Genomic DNA, 23,695 nt, shown 5'->3' with positions numbered 1-23,695 from the left:
GCTGGTTATTTAGTTCTACATTTACAGCTGTCTGCACACCGGAGCAGACTGGCAATTCTTTTATTCTTTTGGGAACTCTTTTATATAGAGCAAACCGTGTCAGCCAAAATAAATATGTCTGTTGCAGCTTTGAATGAAAGAACAAAAACAAAAGGTACTTTGATTCCCTTTGTACTCTACAGTCTTCTTATCAGTTCCTCCATAATTATATTGCTGCACACATCTGTAATGCCCCATTCACATTATTTTTATACTTCATTCTTAGACAATTAAACTAATTATCATTTGTGTTATATTTTTAAGGTTTGCCATGTCTGTTGTTTTGAGTCATGCCACCACACCCTATTGTTTTTAATATGTGTCTCTGTTTCTCTCAATAGAAGAGAAACTTTAGATGAAAAACGTCTTGCCTAGTACATGCAGACCCGGAAGTAGGTGAAGAAAGAGAGGACAACTTTACTTATTTAACTTACTTTACTTTTGTTGATTTTACGTGGCAACCAGTTGCAGAAATCAATAACGAGGAACATAATTCATTGGTTTATATTCTGACATGGTCCTCCTAATATAAAAAAATCCTTCCATCTAAGACATTCTTTTTTTATATGGCCTGTCATAAAAAAAGAGTTTGCTTGTCCCATATAAAGTGTGGTATTTATTCACAGGGAATGGAAAGTCATGATTGCAATCCCCTGTCACAGACACACATGCCCCCTACATATTTTCCATGGGCATCTAATTAATTGTGCAGTTTTATGGTAATATGGCCTCATTCCAAACATAATTTGAGTGATCTTTCAAAGTTCCTTGGACCGGGTCTGTGGGGATTGACCAGGAGGAGACTTAATTTTACACATGCAAAGTTAACTATGGAACTTCAATAGAGACCTTTACCTTCGGGAGCATGCACCATTATGAAGACATGAGCGATGTTCTAGATACATCTTCACTTTTCTTGTATTGCATGAACTGCCCTGTTTTGACTTTTAGATCCTGTATGTATTTCCAGAAAGGCACATAATTTATAGGTAAGCAAGCTACTGAATGCTATATAAATTGATATTCATTCATTTTGAAGAATTTTTTAACCAAAGTGGAATCATGAAAATGGAATCTGTGTACAAAAAATATTTCTCACAACTTTACTGTGAAAAAGGAATCATGTCTCCATTGAATGTGAATATTGAATTGGTCACGCCCACAGGATGCTGAAATGGAAGGATAAGAAGGCTAAGAAATTCAGCAGTTACACAAAAGAGGAATTCCGTCCAAAACATAAATAATGACATCAATTCAATCATTCATTTTGACTGCTTATTTATTAAAATTTTTTTTTTTACCTGATTATACATATTTCACTGAAGTAAGTTCAATACTGTCAAAAATATTAGGGTAATAAATATTGGTGACAAAAAATGGATTTCTCAAATCACTCTCTAGTCTATATATTAAAGTGTGGCAGTTCAAACAGTAAATTCTACAGTTAATTTTATTTATATACATATGCACACATGCTGGTGTCTATTCTGTTTTTAAACCCACATGCACTTTGCACTTTTTTTCACGATGCAATTTAAAAAATAAAATCTGTTTTCGTAGACTTTCAGTCTTGAGTGGATCAGTGTGCGGCCAGCCACCCTTCTTGTTTATTTATATACATACAAACATACATGTATTCACATGCAATGCACTTTTTTTCTGTATGACACTCTGGGACATGTCTCTTTCAAATGCACTATTAAATTGCAGACTGATATGTTTGTGACCCCATTATGGCATGTTTCACCTGTCCTGTACAATGTAATTTCCTGGTTTACTTTGTGTCGTGACCGAAGTCTGCTTACCTAATTCCATTTACCTGTCTGGAGATGCTGAAGGATCTGTATGAGTGTCTTATGCTGTCTAGCCCCTCCTCGGCTCGCTGTCCTTTACTTTAAGCAGCAATGATTGAATGAACTGCCCGACGAGAGCTAAATGAATGAAGACGTGCCCTTTGCTTTCTAGAAATTTCCCTAATTACCTTTGGCACTGATGTTTGTTTAATAATAACAACAACAACAACAAAAAACTCTGGGATTGGTTTGAAATCAATTTATGTCATATGAAGGTCAAGTCTAGAGAATTACTAAAATCTGTTACGTGGGTCCAAATACTTTTCTGACAGATTTATTGACAGAACTACAGAATAGATTTTTATAATGTGGAAGAGGCTATATAATGATATGAGCACAAGAACATGATTGCATGTAAAATCTGTTGCAATTGTGTGACCATTTATCTTACTAGGAAATGACATCACGTGTTGAGTGCATGGTCGCCTCATCCCTCCATATTAAACGGCAAAGACAACACATGACAAAAGCAGTGGAGTCCATGAGCCAGCATGCTGATAGACTTCCCCCGTTCCCCACGCTGGTCTCTAATCTGCATGCAGACAACTTCTATGTGGATATTTGGATTTCCTCACCATAGCAACAGAGCTGCAAAACCGTGCTGTACAACCTCTCATCAGACACAGTCGTGCCTTGGCATCGCACGGCACGCGGGAGCCAGACGAAAGGGAGATAAGAAGAGGAAAGAGAAGGGAAGAGCGCACCGCTGCCCTGCACCTAATTCTCTGTGGGAATTCTCCTAATTAGGACCATGACAGCTCAGTTACAACGGATCCAAAGTGCCAAGGTTCATGAGAACAGCCGGCGGTCAAGCATTCATTCCTGCGCTCAGCTGAGAGACAAATGGAGGGATGCAAAAATGTCACTCTTTGCTCACCGTGACCGAGCCTCTCTATGCTGAATCCTTTTGTGTCAGACTTCGATCAAGCGCGGGTTAATTGCGAGAGAGCGGCTGGAAGATCCCCCCCCCCCACCTCCTCTTCCTCGTTGCCAATCTGTCCGTGCCTCTGAATTTCCACTCATTCTACCTCTCTGCTCTCTGTTTACCTCTGTCTGCTGATTTCTCCACCCCTTTCTCTCAGTCTCTCATGCTTTCGTGCTCCCTCCCACAGCTCGCTATCTCTCCTCCCCTCGTGCCTTCAAAGCCAGCAGTCTGCTCATCACTCCAGGGCTGCTTGCTACATGATCTCTTGGAAAACAGCGTCCACGTCTTGCTTGAGCTGCTTTATGTGCAAGCCTTAAGATTTCTTGCCCAGGACAGCAGGATGCTCCTGCGCTGGCACTGATTCCTCTATTTCTCTTCTCGATTTCCCCTCCCCCTCCCCTTTCCTAATCTCCTGCCCTCTGACCCTGATCCCCTTCACCCCAGAACCCTATTCCCTCTCTTTTCCCCTTCTTTCTTGACCATGTTGCCATGTGTCTACCGGCTCCAGCCTGTCCTTGCCTTGCTCTCCTTCACTTTGTTGACTCAAGGGGAAAATTGTCCAGCCACCTGCCTTTGCCCAGACCCTCACACTGTGGACTGTAGCGGCCGAGGACTTACCCGTCTTCCGGACGAGATCCCACTGGACGTACGGAGGCTACTTTTGGCAGACAACTGGATCCCACGGATTCCTTCGGACTTCCTAGTGCTCTACAGTGACCTGGTCTACCTGGACCTCCGCAACAACTCGCTCTCACACATTGAGCCGGGCACCCTTAGCACTTCTTCCAGGCTGGTTTTCCTGGATCTCGGCAGCAACAACCTGACCGAGATCCCCAAAGGGACTTTTGGAGAGTCGAGGAGCCTAATTAAGTTGCGCTTGGGCAACAACCCATATCTGAGCATGGTCAATGAAGATGCTTTCATGGGTCTTACCTCCTTGCGTGAACTAGAACTAGAACGCAATGCCCTGTCCGGGCTACAGGTGAGTGCCCTGAGCCAGCTGCCCTCCCTCCGGGTGGTTAGGTTAGAGGGCAACCCTTGGGTGTGCAACTGCAACTTTGCCAACCTATTTACCTGGCTGGTGGAAAACAATCACAAGCTTCCCAATGGTAAGTCCTTGAATTTGACATCAACTATTGTAGCTTGTTGAGCCTTGTCTTACTGTTGCATAAACGTTACTGTATGACAAGATTCTTTGCTATTTATATTACTCCAGATTAAACAAGGGACCTCTTCCTCTGATCTAAATTTAGCTCTCTCCCACCTCTACAATGACTACAAGGGATTTCCAGAGTAATGACAGATAAATGAGGACAGCGCCAAAACATTGTGCGATGTTTAAGTATGCAGTGATGCCCTTATCCTCTACAGAGCTCACATTTTACATTCCATATGGGGATGTGGTTTGTGATCATTGGACATGCTACGCATGCCGAACACCTGCTTATTCCCGCCAGGCCAGGGTGGTTGTGTGTGTGATATATCAGTCATTTATGGACATGCTATTTATCTGGGAACTTGCATCAATTGCTTCTTGCTGTGATATTGTTCTGCTGTTCATTGAGGTTACAGTGATGGAAATAACCTGTTTTTTCTGATCTGTGATTACTTTGTGGTAGTATTCACAGAGGTTAGAGGATAGTATACTCGAAAATATAAATTCTGTCATAGTTTTTGTTGTTCCAAACATATAACATTCTTTCTTGTGTGGAACATTAAAGAATAAGAATTTTGAATGATGTTTCTGCGTTTTTGTCTATACACTGAAAGTCACTGGGGTTCCGTGTTGTTTTGGACCCACTGACTTTCATTTTATAGCCAAAAACTGTTGGAACATTTTTCTCCTTTATTTTCCTTGGAAGAAAGAGGTTTGGAACAACAAAGTTTAGTAATGATGATGGAATTCGAATTTTCAGGTGTTTTACTGTATGTTTTACTTTCTGTGGTAATACCATGTTTTTTTGGACTATAATAATTGTACCATAACAAAACCATGATGCATGAATATGGCAATCATTCGGTATCATAATATACATGAAAGTAAGATATTAACACCCTTAATGTACCATGGTATAGCCATAGTACTGTTTTTAAAGTAAAGTTCAGTATAAAAAGCTACTTGTTTTAGAATAGATGTTCAGGTATAATATTCAGACTCATAAAAACATATTTTGCAAGACTGAGAAAGAGAGAAAATTAAAGAGTATCATTCTCAGGGGAAGGGTCACAATAGCAAAAAAGAAGAAAAAAAAAATCAGCTTATTCAGAGTTCAGTTCATTGTTTGATAAATACAGCTCCGTGAAATAGATTTTCCACTGGACACTTTATTTGACATTCATCGATATCAAAATTAGAAAGAAGCATATTTACTGAAAACAAAACATAAATTCTTCTAGTGACTGAAAAGTACACACATATGTATGTATGTATTTCTTACAAATAAACAGCTGAAATAAAATGCAAAAATAGATCACAAACATATACAGTCATCATCTGTTTTTATTTTCTTCGACATATAGTTTATAACATTTCATTTGAAAGTTATTTCATTCTGTTTAAATAAATATTATACATGTAGCAAACCTGTATATCATTGTGATAAATGACGGTCACTGTGTCTTTTTATGGTTTACAACAAAACCCACAAGCAGCATAAACCCATAAATCAGATGGTGAATAAATTGACTCTATCTCCCTCTATCTATCTGCATGCTAGATTTTACCGCAAGAGGACAGGGAGATTTACAACTTGAAATTGTATATACCGTCCTAGTTATCATTTCCCTGTGGATAAAATGGAAAATAGATAACTCTGAACAAACATTATCAAATGGGCAAACACCATGCAGCCCCAGAGCTCCATTATGTGTCATTTAGCTGAGCTGCTTGCACTGTTTGTTTACATATGAACATGACCTTACTTTAGCGCAAGGAGAAATTAACAGCTTCTCTTGCGGAGTAACCACACAATGGCTAATAAAATGCAGTCCTCATGAGTACTGTGAAACATATATGCCCGGGTTCACAGACAAGGCTCAAGCCTAGTCCCAGACTTAAATACATGTTTGAGCTGTTTTAACTGAAAGCAACTTGCACTGACATATCTTAAAATATGTTAGTGCCATTGTTTTGTCTCTAGATGCACACCAGTGATGTTTTGTTATAAGGCACGTTTATAAAAGCTACTTAAATTTCCTAATTTAACTAAGTCCTAGGTCCTGGCTTAGTCTAAGCCCTGTCTGTGAAACCAGGCCCTAGTCTTTTCTAAAAGTATCTGAGAATGCAGCCACAGTGAACAGAAAATCACATTTGACTATTATTTGTCATTGCATTCACATTTGCTATGCTAATGTGCATTTCAGTTTGGTCATTGAAAAGAAGTTGCACTGGGTGAAATATGAGATCCCTCAGTGGCTCCGACAAATACATTTACTGTGGGCTTTCAAAGCAGTTATTAGAGGGTAATAATGAATTGTACGAGAGAAGGGAGCCAAGCTCACATCAGCATCAGCGTCAGCAGCAGACGGGGAGCCAAAAGTGGAGCCAAGCCTCCGGCATACCCACCAACAGGCACACCGTAGATGCACTCTGAAATTGAGTTAGGAGCGCACATCTCACCTCATGTTTTCCACTTATTTCTGCATCACTGGGCTCTTATGACTTGAGGAAGTCGGAGAGCAGCTGGTGATAACTACAAACAGCCTAGAATGACCTTTGTAGCGGACATAAACAGATGACTGGACTGTGCATGGACAGCATGTCCTAATAGGCTATTTATCTATCTAGAGATGGACTTCAATTACAATGATATGATGAATGAGAGTATCATGCTAATTCATTTAGATTTAGTGACTGGTGCGTTGTGATCTAATCAACGACTGCTGCTGCAATTACTGATTTGAATACAGTAGATTATGCTTGGTGCATTGCATTTCTAGTCTAAGAAATGTGATAGTAAATTCTCAGGAGAAAGAGTAGTCTATAGAGAAATGGTATATTCTGCCTCAAGGTTTAGGAAAATGGAATTTTAAATCAAATAAACGTTGTAGCTGTTCTCCTCCTATCAGAGGAATGGTTTATTACCCTCTTAAACTCTTCAGTTGAACTGCTGATCTTACCCGAGATGCTTTGCGTTGGTCAAACACAATTCGCGAATGCATATCTGCGTTATCAGAGCTCACCGTGGATTATCCCCTTAATGAGAAGATGGATTTCCCAGCAGCAGGAACTATCAGTCCTTCTATTTCTAGCTGCATGAGAAAAATGATAAGAGAAAGAAATTGTTGGATTAGAAGCTGAAAATATTACTGTAGATTATCCTCTCACCATTGGTTTTGATTTGATCTCAGAGCTTCAGCAATAAATTATTCCCAAAGTTGAGTTATTCACTAGCATTTTCCTTAAGTCATCTGCTGGTTTGGATAATGATGGTACAGTAACTACTTAAGGGTCATTTACGTCATTGTTTACTTCCTTAATGTCAAACAATTAAAAATTGTAATCAAATTAATTACATGAGCTGTATTATATAATTGAATCACAATGAATTCCCAACTCCCAAATTAATAATAATATTGAAAATATTATTGATAATTCAAAGTCATTATAGTGGCATTTATAAGCATTTAATCGATTTATTCAGTTTATTCAATTCCAAAAAGTGCCTTTAGAAGTCAATATGAAGAGTTCAGATGCAAAAGCCTCTAAGTGCCATCTGAAATTTTCTTATTTTTTTTTTTTTATAAAGCTTGTATATTTAAGTAATTTCACTTAAATAACAATGAATAGGTAATTTGCATTGCCATTTAAGTGAAATTATTGAACTTAAATATACGAGCTTGATAAAAATGAGCATTCTAGAAGAAAATTTCAGATGGCACTTAGAGGCTTTTGCATCTGAACTCTTCATATATATATATATTTATTTATTTATTTATTTATTTATTTATATCTTTGAGGACTTTTTATCTTAAGACTGGGGAGGGCCATTTGTACTGGACGCATTCCTTCTAGTCATTTTAAAAAAAAAATATATTTATTTTTGTGACTCTGCACTTTCTAAGTTCTCTTTTGTGGTTGTGGTCATTTTCATTTAGAGTCGTCCTCTGCATTGCCTGGCTGAAAGAAGATTTCTTGGGTCAGGTCCAATAAAATTTTCTTAGAGCTTCTGAAAATGGACATTATATTCCGCCAAAGAGCTATTGATATGTATATGCTTAAAATGTATTTTTGGTAATGGTCTTTGGACTTTGTCTTACCCAGATATAAAAAAAATAAAAAAATAAATCATATTCATAAGAAACATTGCTGAATCCCAGAATGACAATTTTATTCTCAATCTCTCTGCTATTGCAGTTCAGTTTCAGATGCAATTATCTACCACATGCAAACTGATATGTTCAGCCGAAATGTTAAGTACGCACTTAGGTTCAATAGCATAGTATTTGCAATCTGTATGCGTGTGTTCAATACACAAGTATGTGGCATCATCACTATGTTTGACAGATGGAGACTCGTTTGGAAAATAGAGAGTGTCTAGATAATCCTCTGTGAGCATCAACAATCAGAATAAATGAGAGCCCATTACAGTCGATCACTGCCAAGCCTGGTTTATATCAAGACCAAATCACTTGAGCTAATGGTCACAGGAAACAGTTTTTTAAGTCTATACACACACACACGCACATAGATCGACAGATAGACAGACAGAGACATATATACTGGATGGATGGCTCTGTTTTTATTGACACCATTGATTCTACGCTTATCGCGTCTGGTGTGTAGCTAGTGCAGACTTGCTCTGCGCTTGTTTGTGCTGGTGCTCTTTCACACATTTTGATTTCCCATGTGCACATGTGATCATACGCCCCTGAACACAGACTAGGCAGCCTGGCAGAGTGGGCTGCAATGGATAATGGCTGATGTAATGATTTAATGGACTGATGGGCCACAGTATTTAAGGTACTGTGTGACCTTTGAACTATGCCTGGTGGATGAAGGCAAAGAGTCACTAGGGGTGCCATTTAACAGATGGATTAATATGGTGAAGTTAAATCCGATCAGAAAGTGAGCAGACGTTATCTACTCGGCTTGAACTGTTGTACTATGCGTATAAGAATAAAGTGCCTTTTTAATAAAATCAACATAAAAAATCAATCTATAACTTTAATGAAGATCAAGATCAATTTATGAATTGTATACAGGAGAGTGGGGTAAGAAGTGTTGCCCTCCTTAATCCTTAATGTATTTTGAAGTGACCCATCATATGCTGCTGCTTGTGATTAAGAGATGCACATGAGATATATATATGAGAAGATGGCATGTATATTATTACTACTACTACTACTACTAATAATAATTATAATAATTGTTATTATCATTAAAATTATTATAATCATCATTATCATTATTCTAAGATTATTATGAATATAATTATTGTATATTATATAATAATTTGCTTTTTGCCTAGAAGACAAGTTAAATGTGGCAGTTTATGCTTTTATTGGTTGTGAGAACTTGAATTCCCTACATAGTTTCACCATATGAAATCAATGTGAAAATTTTCTCTTTTTTGACACTCACACAAAGTGTCCTCAGGAGAGGATATGTTCAGTGGACTTTCTCAGTCTACCAGCAGCCGCTGCTATGAATCTTTTACGAGGGAAACAAGTGTAAACATGATCCACCGCTGTCATCACTGCTCATGGTTGAGACAGAACAAAGCGCATCTATAATTAACATCACCTGTGACCTCAGACTGCCCTGACCAGTGTAAAAGTAGCCTGAAGGGGCTCATTTTAACTGATTTGCAACCAGCTGTTTAACCAAGACATGTCAACAGAAACCTTTTAAACTGACCTCAGATTGAGATGAACGTCGCTGATCGTTGGCCAACACTTTTTTTCCCCAAAGCAACACACAATTTATTTATGGTAAACATTTTATTAGTATGTTTCCTAGGAACCCATGACCTCTACGAGTTGATTCGCAGTCAGTGTTGAACAAACCACTTGAATAAGACTTAGATGACTATTTATGACTATATTTTCCTAAGCTTTTATCATGTTACCGTCTACTGTCTAGTCTTTAATCACATGATCAAAATATGACCTGCTAATGAAGTAAACAGTTGGACAGAAATGGCACGCACACACACACACACAAAAAAACATTATAATTAAATTAAATTCCACCATCTGGCATGTCCTAGGCTGCATATCGACTGGCATGCTGAACTTTCTGCATATATCCTTATTATGTAATAGAGATCAAATAAATCCTCAGCACATAGTTTGTTTTAAATGCATGTGGTATGTTCTGCCTCCACTGCGGTTCTGACTGCTGGCATGTTTCCGTAAGTGCGATAGTGTGTATTTTTTGCATGCTAAAATAACTCCACCGTATGCTTCATGCCACAAATGGTATGCAGAGTATGTCTAACTGCACCACTAAGAGCAAGCCTGTGTGTCTGTGACATCACTGAGTCCCTTGTTTGAGGGAAACCCCTCCTGATTAGAATGAGTCACGCACGGCTGTTGCTGACACAGGACCGAAAGCTTCTTTACTATATCTCGCTTGCTAATTCTCTACCTCCCCTTGACCTTTATGTGAGCTTCATCTTTAACAGTGATTTTCTGTTTAAATGCTAATACATGCAAAACAGTACCATTTCAGAGCTCAATCAAACAGCTTATACTTGTACCTCCAAAGAGAGCCCTTGAGTTCCTGTGCAGTGTAATACAAGGTAGAGAGCAAAGCTAGAGTTAAGCTGAGGTCAGGCAAGGTTGGCAATACGCTGAAATGCACACCGACTATTCATGCGCCTACAATCAATGGCCTGAATGGAGTTAGAGATGGGGAAGATGCCAGACTCCAATATCAGGCTCACGTCGGGCAAGTAAATCAATCACTGGCGAGAGAGTGCGTTACACCGAAGCATTCATTCCTCTTACCAGACGCTAATTTTGAATGTAATCCATCAAGTGCCGACAATCACCTGGCTGTTTGCTTGATGGCATTTGAATCCTTCACTCGTTCACTATATAACTTGTATAGTGAATGCCACATGGTTCACTATATGGGGAAGAAGTAAATGACAATGAATTAGAGAATTTTAGTGAAGACATAAATTCTATCTATATACAGTGGGGAGAACAAGTATTTGATACACTGCCGATTTTGCAGGTTTTCCCACTTACAAAGCATGTAGAAGTCTGTAATTTTTATCATAGGTACTCTTCAACTGTGAGTGACGGAATCTAAAACAAAAATCCAGAAAATCACATTGTATGATTTTTAAGTAATTAATTTGCATTTTATTGCATGGCATAAGTATTGCAACGCATTCTCATCCTTGGACGTCACATACTGACCCTTGTGACATTTCGTCTACATCGAACGCACATGGCACCCTTTAGCGTCAATATGACACGCACAGGATATGGGTAGGTTTAGTTCTGGGGTAGGTTTAGGGTTAGACCGCTAGGAGGCGCCTTCTGGCTCATATCTATCTGCGTCTCATATTGACGATAAAGGGTGCCATGTGCGTTTGATGCAGACGAAATGTAATATTTGGTACAGAAACCTTTGTTTGCAATTACAGAGATCATACGTTTCCTGTAGTTCTTGACCAGGTTTGCACACACTGCAGCAGGGATTTTGGCCCACTCCTCCATACAGACCTTCTCCAGATCCTTCAGGTTTCGGGGCTGTCGCTGGGCAATACGGACTCTGGGCAATAAGCCCCTTCCTCTGAAATTGCTGATGTTGTCACTAGTTCTGCTCTTCTTCTACTTCAGTTTCCTCACTTTTTACGCTTCACTATCGTCATAGTGATATTACATACCGATCGTGTAACATAAGATCACCAGATGCTGTAAGTCATCCTGTTTGATTTAATCAGTTTTTTAAAGCTGGGCTCAGTAGTTCCGGGATTTCTTCGCTGTATTCTCGCTTTTTGCTCGCAGGTTTCTCTCTAGAGCTCCCCCCACAGCTTCGGAATAGATATTTGACAACACTGTTGTAAAAACTCGTTGGCGATTCTCAGACACCAGAGGCTAGTAGATCAACGACATCAAAGCAGATGGGACATTCTTTAAAACGTCTTCTTCATTCGGGTTCGAACAGCGTGAGGGAGCGCAATAATGACCGCATTTTAGCAGATTTCTTTTGGCCGTAAAGCAATTGTTTACATCGCGAGACCTGATATCACGCGATACTTCCTGATGCGGCGGCCGGCGGCCCGCCGGCTCAAAGTTGCAAGTGCGGATTTTCCGCTCACGGGCACCAGGGGGGTGCGAAACGACCACCATTCAACCAGAAATAAGTAATATAACCATTCCAGTGACTCCGAAGCTGTTCAGTTAAGGTACAAAAGTTACTTAGTTCACCTTTAAGTATTTTAATTTTATGGAAGGGCTAGGTTTAGGGTAAGGTTTAGGGGGTAGGTTTTTAGCTATAATTACCATTAGGGGTGGGCGATATGGCAAAAAGATAATTTCACGATTCACGATTTTATCACGATTCTTTTTCGTGCTGGTTTTACTATTTTGAAAGTGACAGAGCATTACAGCAAAGCTAATGTCCCTATTTTAAAAACAAAGCCTTAGGTAACAAAATAAAAAATAAAAAAGAATGGCAGACATTTAGGCCAAAGTGGCGAAGATAAAAATCTTTCTCATAATTTTCTTTTTTATTAAAAAATAAGAACAAAGATACACAACTTAATATAAACATGAAATAAACCGTGCTTAATTTTTTCAGCTATAGTAGGTGTATTTAACAGTAGCATTCAAGAAAGTAATTAAATTAACAAATGCGAAAATAAAACACTAGATCAATTATACATTGAATCTTATTAAAGCTACTATTACATTTCTCAGTCAAGAGCAGTGAGTGATTTTCTCTTTGTGTTTTGTTGTTTTATTAACATTTCCCCCCAAAAATGTAGGCCTAATTGTCATCATTTACTCTCCCAAGTTGTTTTAAACCCGAATAAGTTTTTTATTTCTGTTGGAAATAAAAATTATTTTGAAGAATGTGGGTAACCAAACAGTTGCTGATGCCCAATGATTTCCATAGTATACATTTCCTACTATGGAATTCAATATGGACCAGCAGCTGTTTGGTTACCCACATTCTTCAAAATAACTTATTTTGTGTTCAGCACAAGAAAGAAATGAATACAGGTTTGGAAGAGCATTAGAGTGAGTAAATAAGGACAGAATTTTCATTTTTGGGTGAACTATCAAGCAGCAGCATGTTTACTATACTGTCACTTTAAGACCAGCGAGACACATCTAATATAAACGCACATGGCACACACCATTTCTCTCAAATGTTTGCTCTCATTTTACAATTAACCAACTGTGTTTATGTAAACCTTGTGTGTATTTGACACTATTAGTGCAACAAGACTCGTAAGATAACTTAGTCCAGTAACTAGGCTCTGTTTGACAGGCTTTTAGTGTGCGCGCTTCGGGTTTATGCGCTCAGTAAAGCGCATGTTAGAACAGCGCATCAGAAAAAATCAAAAATCGTGATACCCCTAATTACCATGAGTGTATTAATTTGATAGTATAGTTTATTTTATGTTTTACTACTGTTATTTCATACTTCATAAGATTCAAAAGTAATATAAGCTACTGCTAGTCTTACTCCCAAAGATTGTTTAGGTCAGTGACATCCACTCGAAACTTGTAAGTGTAACTTGGAGGGGCATGGTTTGTAGTACTCGTGCACCCCAGGTATATAACAGGGTCAGAATAAATGTTAAAATTGACAGAATTAGGCTTACTCCCTGTAGCAAAACTTATTTAGGTTGAAAGGTCAGAGAAAATCAGCGTGATTAATCTCAGCTATCCTGGACGCATTGACAGAAGACTATCTTTTGACACTCACGAGAGAGAGAACCTGACACTGTCTAGGCACAGCTTGTCTCAGATCCTCATTAAAAGCAAGCGAGTGTGTTAGTTTTCCTCTGGGCCTCTTAGAGCTGTACTGGAATCTGACCACTCTGAGTGTTCACAGCTCTGCTTTCACAGCCGAGGGTGTGAAGAGACCTAGTATCGTTTTCAGCGTTTACAGTGTTAACATGCACCTGAACCAAAATGCAAAACTTCATCCTATCATTGATTCATATATTTTATAGTTCCTCTAACAAGACATTGTGGCAGGATGAACAAGGAACAAATTCCATTTAGCAAGTTTTATGGGTCATATTTATTTGAATATTAATGCATTTTAAACTGAATATATTCTCTATATTTAGAAATATTTTTTAAACACTTCCATAATTATGTAAACTACTGTTCAAAAATTTGGGGTCAGTAAGAGTTTTTTTTATTAAAAGGTACATTTTTATATATATATAGCCTATATATATATAAAAAAAATTATTAGTACTTTTATTCAGCAAGGATGCATTAAATTGATCAAAAGTGACACTAAACACATTTATAATCTTACAAAAGTTTTCTATTAAATATAAATGTTGTTGTTTTAAAAAAATAAAATAAATAAATACTGAAATAGTTTTTATCACGGTCTCCATAAAAATATTACCGTTGATAATGTTTTTTGAGCATGTTTCTTAAACACCAAATCAGCATATTAGAATGATTTCTGAAGAATCATGTGACACTGAAGACTGGAGTAATGATGCTGAAAATTCACCTTTGATATCACAGGAAAAAATACAATAAAAAGGAGTTATTTTAAATTGTAATAATATTACTCTTGTTACTGTATTCTGTTCAAATAAATGCAGTCTTGGTAAACGGAAATAAACGGAATAACAAAAAATAATAAACAAAATTATTAAATGAATAATGAAAAGTGTATAGATTTATGTTAAGAAAATTATATTGAATTTTTTTTATAATTTTATAATTGCAAAATACTAACATAAATACTATTAATAAAAAAATAAAAATAAAATTCTGTAAAAACAGTCATTATCCACATGTAGTAATTTACATTTGAAACCCTCTGCCCTGTTGACTGAACCAACTGTTCTGACTCATTCTTCCCCTTCCTAAATAAATTCAAACACTCCCCTTTATGGGCTCTGATTAATATTAGCTGCTCCACTTTTCAGCTTACTTTTTTATGGTAGGGGAACATACTGACACCTCAGTATCAATCAGAGCATCCTTAGTAGAACAGTTCCTTTAAATAAACTTGACCTTTGTATTCGGAAAACAAACATATTGAAAATTTCCACAGGCTCTTTATAGGACAAGTTGTTTTTTTTGCCTGGTTAGTGCCCTCAATGAACACAACACATACATCTCAAACAGTGTTCAAAATCTCCTTGAACCGTGTCACAGTGCACCTGCGGACATATAAATATGATTGAAATTTCAGAAACCTCATATCTGCAAAATATAGCTCCAATATAGCAGGCTGCCCAGGCCACCAGTTCAAGTACAGTAACCTGTGACGGAAATAAATCATTTGCAAACCGTAACCAGGTCACGATGCGCTGAGGTTAATAATATTTCCTGCCACAGAGTATTGATTAATTCATCTCTCTCTGAGCACAGCCTGTGCTCTCCATCTCCTAAGAATGAAAATAGAAGAAAGAAATATACCTTGCGCAGGTATATGTGAAGTGTTAAGAAACATTAATCAACCTGGAGAGGCAGGTGAGGATCACATGATCAAAGAGCGCCTCTTAAAGTGCCAAAGGCCAGTGTCTGGAGTTAGCAGAGCGATGAGTGTGACGAAGCTATGTGAATATAAATGCAAGCCATTTGTCTCCTTCATCCTCCAGTGAGTTATTCTGACATTAAAACACATATGGACTGTCCAAGCTCACATTTCAGACTTGTTCTTGAATCTAATGTGAAAATCAATATGTCGATACATAGACTCTTACTTGGAGATGAAAGAGAAAGTAATGTAAATGCTGTGAGGTACAAAATTTGTTTTTTCTGAAATGTACTTATATATAAATGCATGTTATAGTTATAGAAATACAGTTATCAAATCATGTTGAAACAATCAACAGTCGGAGCTGCAGTTGAGCCTTTGTGCTCATACAATTTGAGTCCTCCTCCTCTGTATTATCCCTATCAATAAAAGTGGAAAATAATAATGCATAAATTAAAAAAAAAGACTTGCTGGCTAATGCCAGCTTAATTGTTTATCATTAGAAAAATATTTTAGAAACAATCAAGGCTGTCAAATAATTGAATTTTTTTTGTTATTTTAGACTTAAAACTATGTATATTACACTGATTTTTTAACACAAGCTAAACTCCAACTGCACCACTTCAGTGTTTGAGGTTTTCCATTACATTTGGCTCCAGTATCATCCACCCACCTGCTCGACTTCCCCCGATACTTCCACCTGTGAGTTAATCATATCAACATGTCATGCCTGATCCCTGCAGGACATTTAGCCCACTGAACTTGTTTATCTAGGAAGCCAGTAATTTAACACAAAAATACCAGTTTCTGTGGAAATATTTTCAATGTTAAGTTCCTTGCTAAATATCTGTCTACAGCCATGACACAGTTGTTAAAGGGGTAAATTATGATGCTATTTTGTTTATTGGGTGCACTAGAGGTTAATGCTTTAATGTTCAAAAAACATTATTTTTCACATATTGTACATTATTGCAGTACCTTAATCTCATTGCTAGTCTGTCTGAAACAATCGTATTACAAAGCATCATATGGCCTCTTTAATCTCATGACCTGTGATGATGGTGCTCTGTTGTAAAGGACAGGTGACGCATTACGCATCATATTGGCATTGGGTAGTAACTGAGAACTGGTGACTAATCCCACGAGAACAGGTATCAGACTAATACCATCCTGTAAATAATATCCTGACAACCTCAAGGCCTGCGGAGTGTATCAATCCACAACCGTCCATGATTTAGCCAACAGGTTTCCTCTTTCAAAGGATCATTTATGAACATTTCCTTTGGACTGAGTTGCCAGAAACCAACATGAGTTTCAGTAGCATAATAAAAGCACACGGCTGGCTGGTGTCAGGACTGAGGCTGAGGCCATGACTGTGACAACCCATATTTAAAATGTCTTCATAGGCTTTAATTGTTACATCAGATCCTGTTAAATGAAATTACACGTGCGTCTAATACACACTGACTGTGAATGTGACCGCATATTACTGGCTACCACTTATCATGCTTGTACATACGTGCGGGATAATGTATAGCGAGACGGTTGTTATAGCGAATAACAACCCCTTCAGGCTGATTCAAGACCCCTCCGCTTCGGAGTCCCGTTGCTAGCCTGTCGGGGTTGTTATTCGCTATAACAACCGCCTCGCTATACATTATCCCGCTTATTACATGGCTACCTAATAAATAAATAAATTGACACAAATTATTGATTTTAAAAAGGAGTTTATTGATTTAAAAACGATTGTTGCTTCCGCTAAAGAAAATAGTCTGTTCCGCGTCCATAGCAACGCTCTGTTTTTCATGGCAACGATGTGTTATCAAGAAATAACAGACCTTGGAATTCAACCAAGCCATGTAATAATGTAAAATAACAGTACCTCATTGAATTGGAATTAACTTCAGAGCTATTATGGTAAATTAGTATTGAACTCCCATGACAGTCAGCAAATCCTTCATCACTTTTTCATCACAGCAAATCTTTCATCACACACAAACAATGTGGGAATCCAGCATGCAACACAATCCTGTTTTGTTTTTTTATGTTGTGTTATGAGTGAAAATGACCTACCATGCATTGAGTTTGCTGTAAATTTCTGAATATAGTATTTTATAGTATATCACTGGTAGATTATTTATTCATTATTTTACATGAATGATTTCAAAATTATGCATAATGTAAAATAATGAATAATATTGAATTAATAATGTAGAATTAAGCATGCTATTTTTAGAAAAAAATACTATAAATACAGAAATGCATAGTGAAATCAATGCATAATAGCTAGTTTTTTCCCCTAATAACACAATATGGTTAAAAATAAAAAATACTGTAAAATAACCAGATCTTGTTGCATGGTGAAATTCCATATATAGGGGAATACCCATATGCCCTTGCACTTGATTAATTCAATTTTAAAATAATGTATAAAGTGTTTCACTGTAAGTTTCAGAATATTTTATTTTTAAAAATGTTTACCCATTATTATATATTAATTGTTAATAATTGTTTTACATTATACATAATTTCCAGGCTTATAGGTATCACCCTACTGTAATATGTTATCTACTATGTTATCTGTTTCACAGTAAAATGCAAAATTTCGAAATTTACTGTAAAATAGTAGTTGAAGCATGTAAAATGCTTGCAGTGTTTTACAGTACAGAGCAAGTGAAAATGAGAGATGCTAGATTCACACTTCTGTCGTCTTCTGCTGTTGTGCAGCTATCCCACACAAACTGTGAGTTCGCTCTGGATATAGTTACATCTCCCACACAGAGCCTCACGCTCCAGTGCATCAGATGACCTGGCAGTTAAAAGCAATGAGAACGAACATGTCATCACTCCCATTCTTCAGTGAGACTGCACGTTCTGACTGCGAGAGAGAGAGGGAGATAAACGAGTGAAAAAGCCCAATACTTGTTTTATCATCTTTAGATCTCATGACATGCTCCTGCTGTTTTATTTCTTGCGTTTAAGCGTTCAGCCATTGAAGAAAACAAGCCAGCCTTGATATCATTTACTTTTCTTTCTTATTTCTTTTTATTTTCTGCTCATTTAGATGAAGATGCGTTCTTTTCTGTCGGATTCCTCTGCGTAAACTCTAATCACTCTCTTATTAACATCTACTCGCATACACAAATATATAATTTACATTTATATAATGCGAGTTGATTATATTTCTCCGCGCAGCTGAAAGCTGTTGTCGGATATTCTTCTCTGTGGATTTCATGATTATGTGTGGTAGACGTGCCTGAGTCTCATATGCCCTTGATTCAGTCTCATTAACACACAGCAGTGAGTCAACAGGGTCACACTGAGAGTGTGTGCTTGTGTGTGTGTCTTTTACTTCTGTTTTAAATGAGTGAGGGCTGACAGTCTGACTTCTGTCCTGGTCAAACAGTGGCATAAATAAACATGAGAGCTATTTTTGGCCTTCTCATAAGCCCCCTGCCATTTCATTTCCATCTGAAAAAAAAATCAAAAAGTTCTTGAACCGAGTCCACAAATTCCATTTGTGTCAGATGAATCTGATCTGAATGTCCATACAGTGCAATTGTACAGTCCTTGTATGTAAACTAATAGAGCTGTACTATTATGGTCATTGTTATTTTGTCTGTTATGTATTTAGTCCAGTTTAGACCAATGATATCATTGTTAAAATATCAGATATACAGACAACATGCATGTCTATATATTAGGGTTGTGCAAAATTTAAAGTTTAAGTGTGAGTGTGAATTGATCACAACCCACATGAAGTTACATTGGAATGACAGGGAAAGTAATTTACTGTATTTTATTAAAAAATAAATTATAATACCAGAGAGGCCTTGAATACCTTGAATCTAAATTATAATACCATTCAAAAGTTTTGTCTTTGAATTAAGTCTCTTATTCTCACCAAGACTGCATTTATTTGAGCAAAAATACAGTAGAAACAGTAAAACTGAAATTTTATCACAATCTAAAATAACTTTTCTTTTTTAATATATTTTAAAATGTCAAATATGCCTGTGATGGCAAAGCTGAATATTCAGCATCATTACTCCAGTCTTCAGTGTCACATGATCCTTCAGAAATCATTATAATGTGCTGATCTACTGCTCAAGAAACACTTTTTAAATCTTTCAAAATAGGCAGTTAAGCCACATTCAAACTTTGTCCTGCTTTCTTAGTTAAAATTTTAACAATCTTACACTCCACAGTAGACTATTACTCAACAGCCCATGCAGGAAAGTGTACAGTCAGAGGAAGACCACTTGGGCTTTTAGGCCTAAATCTGTTTAAGCAACTGCTTTTCATTAATAAAAAAAACACCACAGTTTGTTTAATGGAAACCATGTACATTGATCTAACCATTGTAATGTGAAGCCTATACAATAATAACTAAAAACTATATTATGTTTTTGTGTTTCTTATACAGGTATAGAAGGAATGGAGTGCTCTTTGCCCACTGATGGACGCCGTGTGCCTCTCAGCCAGCTCTCCCAGGACAGTTTTCGGGAGTGCCAGATCACCCTCACCCTCACCGATTTCTTCATCATCATCTTCTCGGGCATCTCCGTCTCGGTGGCCGCCATCATGGCCAGCTTCTTCCTGGCATCCACCGTCCACTGTTTTCAGCGCTGGAGCAAGGGCACTAAAGGGGACGAGGAGGAGAGTGAAGAATGAGGAGGGAGCCGAACGACCTTCAATATGATTCAGAGCTGCCAGTTCTTGACAGAGTTCAAACAAACAGCGTGACTGAACAGACACCAGGTAGAACTTGAGCAGAAATAGCCTGATTGATAGTGGCTAGTACGGATGCAGTACCCTCAGAATCAAAGGATTTTTGGTATGAAAGTAAGCCTTAGTATGCAAACTTCCAGGTTGAAGGAAATTCTTTGAGATCCTGACCCGCAGTAGAATGCTCAGTGTTATTGTCCGTAGAGTTTCCCTTCATGTAGTCAATATAAAGTTAGCAAATTTCAACTGTGCTACTTGTTGATTGTGCCAAATTAGCACAGGTAGGCAGCAATGGTTCAGACAAGCACTGATGAAATGGCTATACGAAGTCATGCAAGGTGAGTCAGAAGTCAAACGATCCAGCTTTATACAGCCAAGTATATGTGATGGAAGCCATTTTCTTTCCATTTTGAAAGGATGGGGGAAAATAACATGAGCTTAGAGAGATTTTAGAAAGCATTACCTGAAATTGAAAGTTTAGAATAGAGCTTAATGTGAATAGCCGTGTCAAATGCCGCACTTTAAAATGGTTCTAGCTAAGTTACACCTGCCCTCAAAGCACCAGGTATACTGGTTCAGCCCAGATCTGCCAAAGAACGCTTCGACTGAGGGACTGAGGTTAATGTGTTTTGAAATATAGATTTATTTTTCTTCAAAGAGAATCTGTAATCTTAGCAAGATTACATTTATTTAGCGTAATTATGGTACTACTCACATATTTACCCTTAATGTGACTGAAGACAATATTTATGGGATAAAGATAAGTACATACTACAAATGTCATTGTATTATTCATGTCTTAAAGGTATATTTGAAAAAGGCATGCAGTGGGCCTAAACAGTATTTGGATATTTAAGTCAAACTTCTATATTGCCATTGCAAGATTAAACCAAGCAAAGCACAAAAATAACAAACAAAAGATTTGTGATCGGTTTAAATAAAAATGAATGATTAATTAAAAAATGCCTTATATGATGTATTTTGTATGTTAATGAATAATTCAATTAAATGTATACAGAAGAAAAAATTGCTTTGAGACTGTTTGCAAAAGCAATTGCAGAAAAGGGAAGTATGTTCTAAGTACAGCATCCTTTCTTTGCAGAATTTGTAAGTGTGACTTAAGTGTCCAAATATGTTTTGAGGCCATTGTACATTCATACATGTGTCTTCAGATTGCTGTCTAGTGTCTCTCAACTAATAATATTAATAATACAGTGTATAACTAAATTTGTTAATGATGTCAATTCCATCAATACCGTCTGTTTAAAGAAAATTATTTTGTCAGTAGACCGTGTGGGGCAAATGATTTTCGAATGTCAGGAAAAGACATTTGATTGTTTTTGTTTTCCTTTATTATTACTTCAACATCTTGCTTCTTTCATATCCTTATTTGAAAGGGCTTCATGTGTCTTAAGAATTGGTTTATTTGTGTCTTTTGCACAATCACATTCATTAATATCCCAATATCTTTCACCATCCACTGTTCCACTTTTGCTGTCCATTAGCAGATGCTCTGGATGTGCTATTTTGAGAATATATAGCTTTTCTCCAGACAGGTATCACAACTTCATTTTTTGCAGTGCATGAATAATTAATCGGATCTGTGAAATGAGGCAGACAGTGTGCTAGTCTTCAAGAATGTTGGGGATGGAAAAAGAAATCATTGTGATTCAATAGCCGTCTTATTTTAAATTAATTTTATTCCAGTCACACAACCTCAGCCATCATATTGTGTTGGATGTAAGAAAGCATGAATGCATATCAATGTAGTGTAAATGTTCCAGTGTCAGGACTCAGTTGACCATATGCACAATCTTTCAAAGCTCGACTGTAGCATGGTATCATCAGCATAAATCAAACCTGCAGCTTTTTGCTGCAAAAAAGCCCCCCCCCCCCCCCCCCCACACACACACATATTTACCCAAATATTTATAGCTAGCTGTATGTATTTGCAAGTGAAATGAGGTATTGTCTTCTTGAAAATTCAGAATGTTATAGACACTTCATATGCCATGACAATTAGTCATGCTGTTTAGTCATGACATCAGTTTGTAGGCCGACCTCGGCATGGTTTCCCATGGGAATTTCAAAGTTTTTGAATAGCAGGTTATGCTTTATGGATAAAATCAGAAAAAACAAAACAAAAACAAAAACAAAATAAGAGTAAAAAAAAATATGAATGGCCATTCATGTTTTGTTCTGCAACATACATTATACATAGTCAAACCTGAAATGTGTTTTAAAAGTCGCTATATAAAGACAATCAGTTGTTAGATTAAGCATCTTATTTTTAATATTTAAAGAGGCCATATTATGCCTTATAACAAAGTCTTGAATTTGTTTTTGGGGTCTACTAGAATAGGTCATATTCATGCTTGAATGTTCAAAAAACATATTTTACATTTTTGCAGCACCTCTCTTCTTCCCAGTTGGTCAGTAACGCTCTGGGCTGCGTTTCCCAAAAGCATCAGCTGATCTTAGAACAAATGCCACCAATTGTCTCTAAAATCAACTTAGGCTTACAAAGCTTTTGGGAAACGCAGCCCTGTTTACTTCAGGTCTCTATGAAGCCCCTCCGTCTCAAAAGCAAAAATGTGCTTTTATTGGTTGGTTGGACCAGTGTGTTGTGATTGATCAACAACTTTGAGCGTGTTTTGGAAATGTCACGCTGACCATAACCATGAGTTTCAACACACTACTAACGCTAACTAACTACTCAACCAGGCCTCACCCCCTGCCCCCCACCCTTTTTTTTTTGCGTACACCTAGGGCGGAAATTATTTAAATAAAGAATATTATGACGTGTACATTCTCGGAAGAAAACAAGACTACAAATGAGGCGTTTCAGGGAGTTCAGAAACAGTGCTTACTGATATAGAGTGTCACCCTTTGGAGTGGACTTTGTGCACACTGGACCTTTGTCATGCACTAAAGAAAGTTGAAAATGTAAAAAGCATAATAGGTCCTCTTTAAAATCATAAATTGAAAAGTGCTAATTCATTTGAAATTCCTGAGGGAACCCATGACTTCGAAGTTTTTAGTACTACAGCAGCTGATTTTACATGGATCATTTCATATGTGCAATGACAAAATGCATCAAATCAATACTTTTGCTTCATTGTCTACAATAGCAAGTAAAATATAGTGTGTTCATTGCTGTACCATCTGTCAATAATTCAGTATGTGTGTCATTTAAAAAGAGCCCAGAGCTCCCATTATTATCCTGCGTCACAACTGTCACACTGAGCGATGTAGTAAAGATGTGTGTTGCATTATAACATGGAGTATATTTGTTCTCAGTCTTAACTGAACACAATATACCTAGAAACCCAACTACTATGTAGTTACAATAGAAAGAAAGAGGGAAGAAATGAAATGAAGGTTTTTTCCTGCATGACCCAATGGTGACATCATTCAGTACTTTGTTTTTTACTCCATATGGCAGTGCACTGTTGATGAAATACTGTACAATATATTAAACAGTAAACTATTTTC

General features: G+C 37.3%; 1 protein-coding gene across 1 annotated transcript; it reads left to right on the top strand.

Annotated features, from left to right (window-relative positions):
* Window positions 1-1,326: 1,326 nt before the first annotated feature.
* Window positions 1,327-23,695, top strand: lrrc38b (leucine rich repeat containing 38b). Its single transcript, XM_084101633.1, has 2 exons — window positions 1,327-3,926; window positions 19,899-23,695. Exons 1-2 carry the CDS (start codon window positions 3,299-3,301, stop codon window positions 20,144-20,146), a joined length of 876 nt encoding a protein of 291 aa, XP_083957759.1. The 5' UTR covers window positions 1,327-3,298; the 3' UTR covers window positions 20,147-23,695.

This window comes from Abramis brama, assembly GCF_963993115.1.
Source record: "Abramis brama genome assembly, chromosome: 23".
NCBI lineage: Eukaryota > Metazoa > Chordata > Actinopteri > Cypriniformes > Leuciscidae > Abramis > Abramis brama.
This window is presented reverse-complemented; position numbering and strand designations above follow the sequence as displayed.

Bases quoted from the DNA above. Each gene is read 5' to 3' on its own strand.
- lrrc38b (XM_084101633.1), top strand. From the start codon at position 3,299: ATGTTGCCATGTGTCTACCGGCTCCAGCCTGTCCTTGCCTTGCTCTCC. The intron at 3,927-19,898 runs GTAAGTCCTTGA...TTTCTTATACAG, and splicing joins CAATCACAAGCTTCCCAATG to GTATAGAAGGAATGGAGTGC.